The 13,863-nt window shown below is 37.7% G+C and overlaps 1 protein-coding gene across 3 annotated transcripts in view; it reads left to right on the top strand.

Annotated features, from left to right (window-relative positions):
* utrn (utrophin) overlaps positions 1–13,863 on the top strand; it is a 159,163-nt gene that overhangs the window by 27,292 nt on the left and 118,008 nt on the right. For all 3 annotated transcript variants that reach the window (XM_056734046.1, XM_056734047.1, XM_056734045.1), the window contains exons 10-21: positions 2,228–2,446; positions 5,236–5,417; positions 5,504–5,654; positions 7,415–7,534; positions 8,356–8,457; positions 9,318–9,425; positions 9,624–9,803; positions 10,065–10,246; positions 11,431–11,530; positions 11,621–11,708; positions 11,785–12,032; positions 12,863–13,043. In XM_056734046.1, the coding sequence (XP_056590024.1) occupies positions 2,228–2,446; positions 5,236–5,417; positions 5,504–5,654; positions 7,415–7,534; positions 8,356–8,457; positions 9,318–9,425; positions 9,624–9,803; positions 10,065–10,246; positions 11,431–11,530; positions 11,621–11,708; positions 11,785–12,032; positions 12,863–13,043 (1,861 nt within the window). The remainder of the gene's footprint in view (positions 1–2,227; positions 2,447–5,235; positions 5,418–5,503; positions 5,655–7,414; positions 7,535–8,355; positions 8,458–9,317; positions 9,426–9,623; positions 9,804–10,064; positions 10,247–11,430; positions 11,531–11,620; positions 11,709–11,784; positions 12,033–12,862; positions 13,044–13,863) is intronic.

Below are 13,863 nucleotides of genomic sequence, written 5' to 3'. Positions count from 1 at the left end.
GGTTTCAAGTTAGGAACTGCATGTGGAAAATATTCTGCACGCTGTAACTCTGCTGCAGACAGCAGGAGATAAGATGATAAAATTCTCTCTGATATGCTTTCTCATATATATTTATATATTTTATACGGTAACAAAAAAGTACTCAGAAGTATCATAGTAAAAAACATGTTTTCTCATTCCTAATGAAATTTGCTAATCTATGTGCCAGTTAGTGCTGTAATGTCTTGAAATACTGAAATGTGCATCTGCAATGATGCTGTGGGGCATTTGGGTGTTTCTGCTTTTGCCAGACCACAAGTATTTAAGTGCTCCTTATTCCAGCATTGCCTACACCAGCCTACACGTGCACACACACACACACACACACACACAGAGAAAAGAAAAAACTCATATCCAGCATGTGGGTTGGAGTTGGGAATGCTAGCGGAATATTTTAATCAGATGACCTTTTTCTTCTAAATAAGGGTCATTCTGTTCGCATTTATTCACAGGAACAAAGGCCTGTTTGAGAGGCCCATTGGCTACGATTATCAGCATTTCTGTCCTTTCACTGTTTGTGAAATGTATTCATCTTTATTTAGATGATATCTCACACACTGCCCTTTCTACAAACAGAAGCACAAATGGAAACAAACACACAACCTGAAACTCGAAAACAAAATTGTCTGTATTCCCTTTCTTAACACACTTTCTAGTTTTTTGGTTAGTTTTGTTTTGTAACCTTCTTAAATCGTAACATTTTCGTCTCTGTAACAACTTTCCTTTTTGGATAAAGACCAAATAACTATTGAACCAGTGTTTAAACTTCTGCATCCAAAGTGCTAAAGCTTCTCAAAGTGGATGCTTCAGGAGGGCCTTTAGAAAATGTATTTGCTATTCCTGGGCCTACTTTCACCATCCAGCCATTCCCAATGTATAAAATCATCTTTTTGTTTTACTGGGAATTATGTTGCATCACTGCGTGGTTGTAAATGCCATCTTATGCCTTACTATAGATAACAGTGCTTGATAGTTGATGAATATTAGATTTATTTTTGTTAATTATGACACAGTTATTTATTAGTTTTTATTGTTATTATAAGTTCTATGGAATATAAGAATATATGACAATGGTTACCATCAGCGGTATTGCTATCTAATCAGCATCACTTTACCATGGTACCGCCCATGTTCAAACAAACTGAATGAGGATCATAAGAGACCATTACGAAAATTGTTTTATTACAGTATAAATGTATTAACCCTGTTTTTCTGACAGAATATTCATTTATATTATCATAATATAACAGTGATTAAAGTATAATTTAAACTCATGATTAAACCATGCCGACTGTAATGACACAAGGTGTGTTCTGTGGTTGTACTTTAACCAAAGTTGAATTATTACTGCAGTAAAATAGATTTTTTTTGTTGCTGTAATTATTTTGTGTCACTCTTTTAATTCCCAGTTGACATTTTATCCCCGATTTCTCGGGTGTGGTGCCTCCCACTGTGAGATTTCAAATCAGACAGGTTTATTATCTGCCTCTGTTTCCATTATTAAACCGCACAATGACCTTCGCGCCATGAAGGGAAACCTGCTTGTGTTACCGCCGCCCTCACAAAATTGCCGGCCGATTAGTGTTACACTTCTATCAGTGAACTGTGACTTTGTGTCTTGGGTGTGTTCAGGAATGTAGGTCGTTGGTTTAAAAGCTGTCAGTTTAAGGCGTGGACTCTAAGCATCTGAGAATGTGGATGATATCACATGACCGGCCCTGTTATGATTTTTTCCTCAGCTGAGAAGAACATGTGACGATAACAAGTTTTGTCTGCGTCTTTAGGGCCTACGAATGTCAGCCATGTCAGCCATGGCTGTGAGTTTAAAGCCATTTATAGTGTATAGAGGTGTGAATTAGAGATGGACAATAAACATGAATGATGTTAAACTGGTGGAGATCAAAAGCACATCATTTGCAAAGTGTTCAAGCCACTGTTTTGCATACAGTGAAAATAGGAGGTGATTTGAACTGCCAAGCTACCAAAATAATGTAATAAATAAAATAAATAAAAGGAAAGTTGTCCGTATGACTTCATAAAGTGATTTTGTGTGAGGAGCTTGGCGATGGTTTATTTCTTCCAAGTGAGCCTATTTCAAACCTTGGTGACATGATTTTTGACAGGAGCTACTGAGCTATCAACATATTGTTTTTCCACACATACTGAACCGCTGTAATTTCCCCTGCAGGGATTGGCCGGAGAGGCGGAGGGGGCGGGCAGCACTCGGGCGGAGACCCCCAGCACTTTGACGGAGATCGGGGGAGAAATGAATGTAAATCTCGAAACGTATCAGATCACTTTGGAGGAGGTACTTACCTGGCTGCTGTCGGCCGAAGACACGCTTCACATGCAAGATGACGTGTCTGATGATGTAGAGGAGGTCAAAGACCAGTTTCACACGCATGAGGTGTGTAACAAAAACACAAACTGCATACACTCTCATTTTTGTCTATTCATGTCTCTTAACCCTCTTTAAACCAGACGTGTCATCGCCGACACATTCTACAAAGAGTTATTCATTTAATCATAACTCTGCAACCATTTGTGCCATCAGAAAAATCAAATTCCTCCTAAAAGTAGACAAACTGTGCGTTTTGACCATACATGGTATATTACGGTAATGTCTTGCGGGGGGTGAATATTCTCTGACAACTTTATATGCACGATGACGACTAACGGCCCCGCCAAAGGATGGAGTCATATTTAGCAATTTGTTAACAACCGCCGTTTTTTAGACAATGAGGCTTTAAAAAATCAAAAGCGAGTTAAAATTGGTGTGTTTTATGTCATAGAATAAAATGTGATATTATCTACAGATTTTGTTTACCACAGACCTTATTTCGGGGGTTTTACAAAAAACCCATTCAAAAAGCCTAGAGACTGGAGTTATGGAACTGGAAGTCCTAAAATGCTAACTCGCTTCCAGGTTTTGCATACAAAAATAAATAATCTCTGAGCCATAACAAATATGAACATGTAGTTACGGAGCTGCGGTTTTCTAGGAGATCTCAAATACAATTAGCAAACAAAACATGGCAAAGAGGAGATACACAACACAAGAGGCGATTGGGAGGATTTTTGACAATGAAACGTGTGCGATGTGAGCCTGTGCTTGCAATTGACAGGAACTGCTTCAGACACCACCACATTTGAATGAACAGAGCAAAAAATACACCTGGAGAACTGGGGTAAAAAAGGCTCATGAAGGAAAACAAAGCACATGAGTGACACTAAAAATACTTTTATGCATGTATCTACAGTGCATTTTTCAAGTATGAAGTGCTAAATTTTTTTGTTCTTTCGTTTTTTGAGAATTTCTAAATAAAAATCGGTAAAAAATTATTTACACTTTTTTTCTATTTAAATTCTATTTACAAACTCCGAGTACACCGAAATGGTCAATAACCTCACGTTCACGCACATTCGATAGATGACGGAAACTAGACATCACTGTTAATAGAGCTGTCGATATGGAAAGTTCTCTCAAACAAACGCATCGATTCGCATCAGAAGATCTTTGAGACCATGGAGCCTTGTCGAGCAGTTCTCTGATCGATGGATGCACTTTTTTTTCAACACCCGTTCACTCTATACCACTTTGAAGTAGAATGATACTTGGTATTATAACTCCATATTCAGTTAGGATACCTTGAGGGTGAGTATAACATGGGGACATTTTTATTTGGTAGCGAATTATCCCTTTAAATACATATTAAGTGTATCTCCTGATGAATGCCTTACGGAACGTCTTCGTCATGCAGATACACTTGAAGAAGTCGAGAATTTTCTCCTGCTTTGATGCAAGGACATACTCTAAATATTATCACTCACTGCCTACAGATGCTTTCTGTCTTCTCTGGGTGAACATGCTCTGAACATGCCAGGAATGTGAGGAATTCAGAGACCACTGACAGACATAAGAGTCAGTGCCAATAAACTCAGCCCTGAGAGAGGGAGAGTGAGAGAGAGGATTTAAAGGGATAGTTCATCCAAAAATCACACCCGTAGTCCCTATTTGGTACACGCAAACACTGAGACATTTCTTTTGTGTTCTTGGGAAGAAGTAATGAACAGGTTTTGAAAAATATAAGGGGGAATAAATGATGACAGGATTGTTTTTGCGTGAACTATCCCTTTATAGGCACAGAGGGGTTTTTGGTCGGCGGGTGAGGTTTTCACTCCTTTTACAGACTGAACGATAATGTGAAGTATTGACGCAGAAACAAAATCACAGCAAATGAAAGAAAGCTGTTAGATCCCCTGTGGAATGAGATTCTCCTGCAGGCGTTCATTGTTAGTCCCTGTTCTCTGTTTTCACTTTATTCATCAAAACACTGAAATAGTATGCAGGTTTTTTGCGTCATTTGTCCCTGAAGTTTGGCTGTTCTTGCTCTTTAGAAAAAAACCCCGGTTGTTTTACGTTTTAAACTAGTGATGCTTGAATGGTACAATTGGGCTGTTGCTAAAGCTCTGACAACACCTTGGTGGTAACCATAGTGATTTCACTTGGGAATATGGTGACCCAGAAAAGTGCTAGAACATGAAACTAAACTACACCCAAGCTTTTGTTGGAGTATAATACCATTACACATTAAAGCAACACTTTGTCGTTTTTCAACCTTTAAATAGTGTCTAAAAGTATTTCAGTTCTATAACAACTCTCACCTGGACAAATTCTACTACCGCTGCTACCTAACTAGCCTCACAAACACACTGTGTAAGTTGTGTGTTCTGGTGGGTACACACAGCCCTGCCCATCACCTGCCTACGGAAGAGTGCCACATGGTTTACAAACGACGTTTGTAACAAACGTTTCTGCATACGCCGGTTTCAAGAGTTTAGTCAACAAATTCACAAGTATTGCGCTGCCCACGGTGAAGCTTATACAGCAACATTATTTACGACACTGATAACAGACAATTGCACTTATCAACCACATGAGGGAGCCGTGAGCAAAAGTTCAAAAGTGCAGCTTTAAATATTCATCTTAGAACAAATTATGTTTCCTCTTTACACACAGTGTTCCAAATAGTGAATAGTTTTGTTTCCCAACTATACACTATTTCGGTTTTGCCAAAATATAGAACAAACAATAAAATTAATTCATAGTCCACGACCTTTTGTGAGGGTCAGAAGATTTGCCCTCCGATGCTTTATAGCTGACCTGTCAACGAAAGTGTTCTCTTGCTCTCTCAGGCCTTTATGATGGAGTTGACGGCCCACCAGAGCAGCGTGGGTAACGTTTTACAGGCGGGAAACCAACTGATCGCTCAAGGCAGCTTAAGTGAGGAAGAGGAGGACGAGATCCGAGAACAGATGACCTTGCTTAACTCCCGCTGGGAAAACCTGCGGGTCGCCAGCATGGATCGCCAGTCTAGGTACACACACACATATTTCCATTAAACACCATCAGATAAGTGTACTCTGTCTCTTACTAAAAAGATGTAAATTCCTCTGTCTTTAGACTTCATGAGGTTCTGATGGACCTTCAACAGCAGCAGCTCCAGCAGCTGTCTGATTGGCTGACACTAACAGAGGGGCGGATCCGTAAGATGGAGAGAGAACCAGTAGCAGGAGACATGGAGGGATATCTGGCTCAGCTTGAGCAGCACAAAGTAAGACGCGTCAGCGCCTTTTTTGGATGGATGAAATGGGTTTAGATTTGAAGTGAATCTGTTGCAAATCCAGAAATGTTTATGGACTGTGATATTGTGCCAATGCTCTTCACTGAACAAGTGTGCCATTGTTGTTGTGACGCTACTGTATGTGTTGTTTTTTCATGAAGGTTTAAGGTTGGTTTACATTTAGTCATTTGGCAGACGCTTTTATCCAAAGCGAATTACAGTGCATTTATTACAGGGACAATCCCCCTGGAGCAACATGGAGTAAAGTGTTTTGCTCAATTACACACTGGTGGTGGCTGCTTGGATCGAACCAGCAACCTTTGATTTACCAGTTCAGTGGTTTAACCCACTAGACCTCCATCTCCTTAACCACGCATGATATAGAAATCACAAAAAAATAAGCATCACTTGTCAAATTCCTGTTGTCAGATTTTTCTTCTGTGAAAAACACTTGATTTGTCTCATGTGCCCCATAGAGCTGATTTAAAATGTCACCAAATTCTGCAAACAAAAGTTCTTGTCAAATTCGTTGAGTTAATATATTTTTGCTTTTAGTTTTATTAAGTTTTATTAAATTAAAAAATTGCTTTTGTTTTTAGGATTTTGTTTTTATATAAATTTTAGTTTATTTTAATTATGTAAAAGTTTTAGCAATTTTGGTTTATGCTTTTGTAATTTTATAATTTATTTGTTTATTTTTATGTTGCTATATAATATTACATTTCGTTTATTTTTAATACAACATTTTAATTGTCTTTTTCTTTTTTCAATTTTTAATTTTTTCCCAATAATTTCAATACATTATTTGATTTCAATGAAAAGAAACGTTTTCAAAGTTTTATTTTAGTAATCTAAAATAACTTTGCCATATTCATCAGTTTTGTAGCTGTATAATTTGTAAACATAACAGAGAGGGAAAGTTTTGATGTAGAGACAAAAAGAATGAATGGTTAAATCGGTACATGCCCCAGTGAACGGAAGACAAACACGACCTCTGTGTGTTTGTTCAGTTAACACGCACACACGTTTACATTTAGAAGCCTCATAGTCTCATAAGGATCGTACCACAGCACTATTTATGGAGAGGCAAACATCAGTACAGAACCACTACAGTCATAGTGAAATCTGACCAATTTATTTAAGTGATTCGGGTCATATTTGAGTCATATTTTTGCCTAAAATTGAAGGGAGAAAAAATGTTTTTAAGACCAGTGAGGTCTGTTATATTGTAATATGGTTTTCGCAACAATCAAGCATGTATTCAACCCTGATTCTCATAGTCCTTTGAATGGCTTTAATTTGTGTAAAACCTCTGTTTTTTATTCGATTATACTTTACCTGTCAAACTGACATTTCCTGCAAAATCACACCCGACAGCTTAACTTATAAATCATTATTATAAGCATAACATTGTGATTTGGGGTAAGGTGAGAAGGTCTTTTTTGTTGTACTTATGCTCAATAATTGTTTTCAGCTTGGTAACGCTTTCTAAATTCAGAATATTAGAGAGACAAGTTTAGCCAAGCAGCAGTTCTTCTCAGTTATTTTTCTTGTTATCAGAAATAATCAACATGCTCTTTATTGGTTGTGAATGTGTACTGGTAGTTAACTGCAGCCCACTAATGCGCGCATGCGCAGTAAAGTTTTTTTATGTTGTCACTTTGAAACGTCTATTTGTACATATATTATTTAAGTAAATATGACTATCCCTTTTGACCTTTTAACTATCCTTTATTGTGTTTTGTCATCAGATGTTGCAGAATGACCTGGAGGGGGAGCAGGTGAAGGTGAACTCTCTCACACACATGGTTGTGGTTGTGGATGATTACAGTGGTGAGAGCGCCACTGCTGCCCTGGAGGAACAATTACAGGTAGACTAGAGGATAACATTCAGCATATAACTTTCAAACCACAAAAACGTATATTATTTTGTACTAGTTATATGATGAAGAGTTATGATGCCTTATTCATGCACACTTAGGAAGGCTAGAGATCCAAGATTATTTTAGTTTCCCTAAATTAAAACTTTGAAAAAGTGTCTGTTCATTGAAAACAAATGAAATAATGCCCTAAAATTATTGGAAAACTTAAACTAATTATTTTTTTAATATTACCTCAGAAATAAACTGAAATAAGTTTAAAGTACTAAAATTATATTATAAACACAAATTAAAATTTAACTAAAATAAGGATGTATTCATTTTAGATAGCGATATATATGAATAAAGACACAAGTTTAAAGCAGTATTGCAAAAAATGTAACTAAAATAAACATAACTAAAATGTAAAAATAAAAGCTAATTTATAAAATATAACAACTCTGTAGAGATCATTTCTACATCATTTTTACGTTTTCAAAATAAATTGTAACTGATCAGAGCTTGTGCAGAACTCACAGGCACAATATTAGTTTGTCTTTATTAGTTAAAAATTAAGTAAATGTATTTGATTGGCAGCAGAACAAAGATCTCTGTAGTGATTATTATCAAACTGAGGACGGGTGTCCAGCACGGGTTAGCTGATATACTCTGTGAGATGTTGGACGCAGTCTCTGTGTCTTCTGGCTGCTGCTCACTGAAACTTGGAACAGACATTTGAAACTCCCAATGCTGCAATACCGACTGCCAAAAAGTGTGTGAAAAGTCATTTAGTGAAGAACTTTCTCTCTGGTTTTTCCTACGGTTCCTCACAGTCACTGGGAGAACGCTGGGCGGCTGTGTGTCGGTGGACTGAGGAGCGCTGGAACAAACTCGAGGAGATTCAGTTGGTGTGGCAGCGGCTGCTCGATGACCAGGTGAGACTTTACATCCATTTACAAACGAGATGAGAGCATTAAACTCAAACTAAAACATCAGCTTCAAGTGGAAAAGGGACCTGTTTGTTGATAAAAAAAATCCTGTCTTTGCTCACATTCATGTTCTGTATAAATGCATAACAGCTTAACAGAACAGTTACAACAGCCTATTGATAGTTGGAGAATTGAATTATGTTTTTTTTGACCTGCAGACAGCATTGGCATTGATCCTGTACATCATTGGAGTGCACAAGACCTTGACTCCAATGTTCCCCGTCTAGACCTTAGCCATTAGTGTGTAACGATAAACAGATCACGTTATCAGACGCTTTTATCTTTGATGTAAAGTTCTGTTTAACACGTGTATCCTGAAGGTGCGATCACCAGAAATGAAAGAGACATTTAGAAGACGCTTAAACAAGTATTACACATTGCATGAGATGTGTATCCTTATCATTTTTGTCTTTTTTACCAGTCCACCAAAGAATAGATTAAAAAAAGATATTATTAGTCATAAGTCACTGCATAACTTGGCACCTACATACATTTCCGATTGTCTACCTCATTTAGGTAGTATGCTCCAAAAATTCGGAATCATCTCCCAAATAAAGTGAGAGAATCGCCAAGTATTTATATTTTTAAAAAGCGGCTCAAGACTTATCTCTTTCAAATTGCCTATGATAAAGCGCTTGGAGCTGTGTTTAAGTTTGGTCTTAATTGTTACTTTTTAGCATATTATTATATAATATCTTATGTAGTATTTGACTGTTTTTGCACCTGTGAAGCACTTTGAGTTCAATTTTATGTATGAAAAGTGCTATATGAATACATTTTTATTATTATTATTTTTGTCCGTCCAGAATTTGTTTGGATCCTGGCTTGCAGAGAATGAGAAAGCGTTGCGTGAATTTCAGACGTGTGATTTCAAAGACCCCGGTGAAATAAACGCCAGTGTTCGCACATTAGCTGTGAGTAAACGAACACACGTGCTGCTGGCAAATTCTTCACGAGGTCATACAGTTTTTAGGTTCTGTAGATGCTTGTCCATTATTTATATGCATGTTTAGTCATATACTGAGGAATCATGGAAAGTTATGTCAATCTTTTAGTTTATCAAGTAAGTATATGATTTATTATCACTGTTTTGACCTTTGACCCTGTGACAGAGCCTGAAGGAGGACATGGCTCAGAAGCGGAGGACTCTGAGTGCTCTGTCAGACGCAGGACAGGATGTGATGGTGCTGTTAAACAGTCCTGCAGCTGCTCAGAAGATTGATACAGACACAGACCTGCTGACCCAGCGCTGGGACAACCTGGTCCAGAAACTGGAGGATTGCTCCAGTCAGGTAAGACACATCTTGAATCTACTCGACTCTAAATATATAATAGTACAAGTGTAGTTCTCATATTGACCTATGAGTTTCTTGTTGATTTGTGAGTATGCTTTATAATAATGAACCCGTTTGTAAGATTTGTTATGTACACCCAATGATGACAATGTAATAGAAAGATGCTTTTTGTTTTACTTGTTATTTTCATATTAGCTTTACCACATGAGCACTGATCTGTGTCTATTATTCCATTTTAACACCTGCTTCATTGTTTAGGTAACCGATGTGGTGTCCCTTGCTGGGATGCCCCAGGCACAGGAGAAGCGGGTTGTCACGGAGACGGTCACAACCATAACAACACGGATGGAGCAGACTTTCACCAGCAGCGAGCAGGAGTTACCACCCCCCGCCCCTCCGAAACGACGACATCTGGACACAGACGCAGAGCTCAGGAGACTGTAAGACTTGTGCTGTAATCTTCATGGGAAACATATTAAATAGGGATGCACCAAATGTTCGGCAACCCAAAATATTTGGCCGAAAATAGCAACAAAAAGCTTGTTCGGCCGAATAAGTGAACGTGTCATGATCATGACGTGTGATATGATCAAGCAGTAACCAGTGTGTGGAGCATTTTAAAGTGTCGCGGAACTTGCCAGCACGGAACTTGCCACGCTGAAGTAAATTTCTGAATGAAAGCGTCTATAATGGTCAGTAACTTTTGTACTTCAGATTGGAGCGGGTGGTCTGACAGTAGCCCCCCCGCTCGCGACATCCTTTGACATCATACAATGGTCACGTGCACACAATTCCATGTACTGAACAACTTGTCAAAGTATGTGTATCCCGGCCACAAGTGCACCTTCTGAGAGAACAGTGACAGTCAGCTTTTATGGGTGGATTTGGAGGAGAGACGTGAACTGAAATGGTAGTCTGTCAGAATTGCTTGCATAGATGATTTTTTTTCTTTAAATCATTTTGCAAAGTAGCCTATAAAAATCCAACAGTTTTTGTTAATTTATATTAAGTATATTAAGTTTATAATGTTGAATGACACTTTTTAATGAATTGTTTTGTTGTAGGAGTGCAGAGTATAGTATATTCTTTCAGCAGTCAGTAAAGTCCTAAAATAGGCTATTCAAGAAGAGAGAGTGCTCAATTATTTTGTTTTAATTTAGCCTACTTGTTTTGTTATATTGTATTATACAGAAAAGCAAGACAAAATATACGAAAAATAGACCATTCAGTTTATGCAGTTTTGAAAAAATGGCTAAATAAATAGAAGAAATCTGAAGAGCCATGTTCAGCTTAGTCCAAGAATTTTAATTTTGGTGCATCCCATAAATTAAGATGCTCAAGCCACTTTAAAAATGTACAAATGTCACTTTATCAGATAACAAAATATAATTTATTGCATCAAGTGCCAACAAATGCATTTACGGAATGCAACAAAATATTATATTTATCAAACGTTATGTATCCAGCAATTGGTGTAACCTAAAATATTGATTATATTTCTATAATGTTGATTTTTTTTAATAAAAATTACAGTAGTCATTTTATGTGTGACCTCAAGTCTTCGTATGCCCTTTAGGGACATTTTACAACCCCTCATGTGAACTCACCTGTGCTTGTTTTTTAGAGCTGAAAGTGATGTTCCTGAGCTTTTGTCCCGTCTGGCTGCATGGAAATCATCTGCTCTAGCTGCTAGAGATTCATCTGTCCTGAATGAAAAACTACAGGTGACCAATTCATATTTCATCCCACACTGACAACATTTGCTGATTTGAATATTTGACATGACTGCATCATTCTATACCTGATTTGTTTAGGCCCTGGAGGTGGGGCTTGCTGAAAATGAGGGTCCAGTTAAAGAAGTGGTGCAGAAAGGAGGGAAGCTGATGGAACAGTTGGAGAAAGGTGGGGAATTATAAGTAACATGAGTAAAATGGACGTGTCGTGTTCTCATGCTGATGATTTCTGTTCTGTGTAACAGAGGGTGTGTCTGTGGATGATGCCCTGTCCCGCTTGGACTCCGTGTGCAAAGAATGGGACAGCTGTCAGAATATCATTCAGGATCTGAGAAACCAAGCTCGGGTTCTCGAGCGAGTGAAAGCGTTTCTCTCAGGACTCAAGGCTGTAGATGGAGTTCTGCAGGAACGGGAGAAACGGTTGATCTCCACAGAGGAGTTTGAAGCCATACATGACCCCCAAGAGCTGCAAATGCTCAAAGATGAGTGTGAGGTCCGTATAATATCAGGATTCAAATAGCTTTTATTTTTAAGTGTTTCCCCGCTATTGACGACTGAAGAAAGATTTTGTTTGAAAGATTACAGCATCTATAGATTGTATATTAAGCTTTTTGTTAAAAATGGTGTGTTTTTGAAGATATTCATCATTTTTGCCTTGCTATCCGAAAATCGCCCGTAAAAAAGTACTCTAGTACTGTGTATAATACAGTATTTACTCTAGTATACTATAATAGTACAATTACTAGATATTAAAGTGTTTTTAACTAGTTTAAATAGTAATTGGTACCATACCTACAAAAAAGACTACTACTTATGGAATTCTTTGAGGCTAATTATGCTAAAAACGTGCTTGCTTATGGTATAGACAAATAAGAGCAATAGTCTGTGTTCCATACTCTGCTTTTTCTATACTAATGCAGACCTGGAAATTACTCAAATCAAATCCCATACTTTTCAAGACTGTTCAGACTGTGAACCCATTATACTTCAGTTTACCACAGTTTCCTACGGTAAACATTATGGTATACTGTAGTTTTTCTTCGATGTGGGAAGTGTTTGTCTTGTGGTATTTGTGGTTCACTGGGACACATTTTTAGTGTGTAATCTATTAAGTACACGCATTTACGAAGTAAACATAGTATACGAGGACATCTTCAGTGTGGCTGTTATTCAAAAAGCTTTTCAAATGCATCAAACTATGTTTTTTTATTGTTTAAAATTACCCAAATTTGCTTTGAGGGTTACAATTGGTTATCAGCAAAGATACTATCATTACGTCAATACAATGTTTTCGTAATGAAGGAACCCTTATTTGTGTTTCAGTGTGGTTTAGCAGAGCTGGTGAAGCTTCAGCCGCAGGTGGATGATATCTGCGCTCAGATGGAGCTTCTGTCTGCAGAACCTGCTGTCCCTGATACACTGAGACCCAGTGTGACAACGCTGACATCACGCCATAGTACAGCTATTCAAGAGCTGAAGACACGAGAGCACGACATCACTACAGGTACACATTACCACCACGCTCCAGCCTCCAGTTTGATGAGATCTGGGATTGGTTGTTGGTTGATGATGGAGAAATTAAATATCTTCTAGAAAAAGAATAGATCCTTCTGACAGACAGTGTGTGTATGTATGTGTGTGTTTGTGTGTTTGTGTATCAATATTATCGATATCGTGTTATCCCAATAGCAAAATTTGTCTCAATATTATCGTTGTCATATGACTGTATGAAACGATAGGTCTTTCGGGCCTAACAAAGAGAATGTTTAAAAAAATAATAGATGTTTCCTTTGACAAGGTCCATCCGGTGTAATTATTTTATTTTATAAAAGGGATTTTGAGGTCATTTGACCAATCTCATACTATAACTCATACCTCTTAGCAACATTTATGATTATAGGATACAGAAAAGAGGATGCCTACTGCACGTTTCCTAGATATCATTTGTCATTTTAAATATTGCACTAAACACCGTACTGTACGTGGACTTTATACCGAAGTATTCCGTACAGTGAGATTTTGAAATTGTTACATCCCTGTTCAACATACTTTCTCAATAGCAAAAATGTAAGATGCGTTTTCATTGCACTCAACATTTGCTTCGCTGGACAAAACATGTTCAATTATAGTTAAGACTTTTGAGAGTTTGTTTTATATCAAATACAATGTGATTATTTTTATCTGCCGGCAACAACTTGTTTTCCACTTGGGTGTGGACAGCCTTCCTAGCTCATGAAATCACCTGCCTGCTAACAAACTACGAAAATGTGTGCTTGGAAGGCAGTTGACCCAAAATCAGAACTAGAGCAGATTTATAGAACATT

This window comes from Triplophysa dalaica, chromosome 20 (genome assembly GCF_015846415.1).
Source record: "Triplophysa dalaica isolate WHDGS20190420 chromosome 20, ASM1584641v1, whole genome shotgun sequence".
NCBI classification, from domain to species: Eukaryota; Metazoa; Chordata; class Actinopteri; order Cypriniformes; family Nemacheilidae; genus Triplophysa; species Triplophysa dalaica.
The sequence above is the reverse complement of the archived record's forward strand: the minus strand, read 5'-3'. Positions and strand labels throughout refer to the sequence as shown.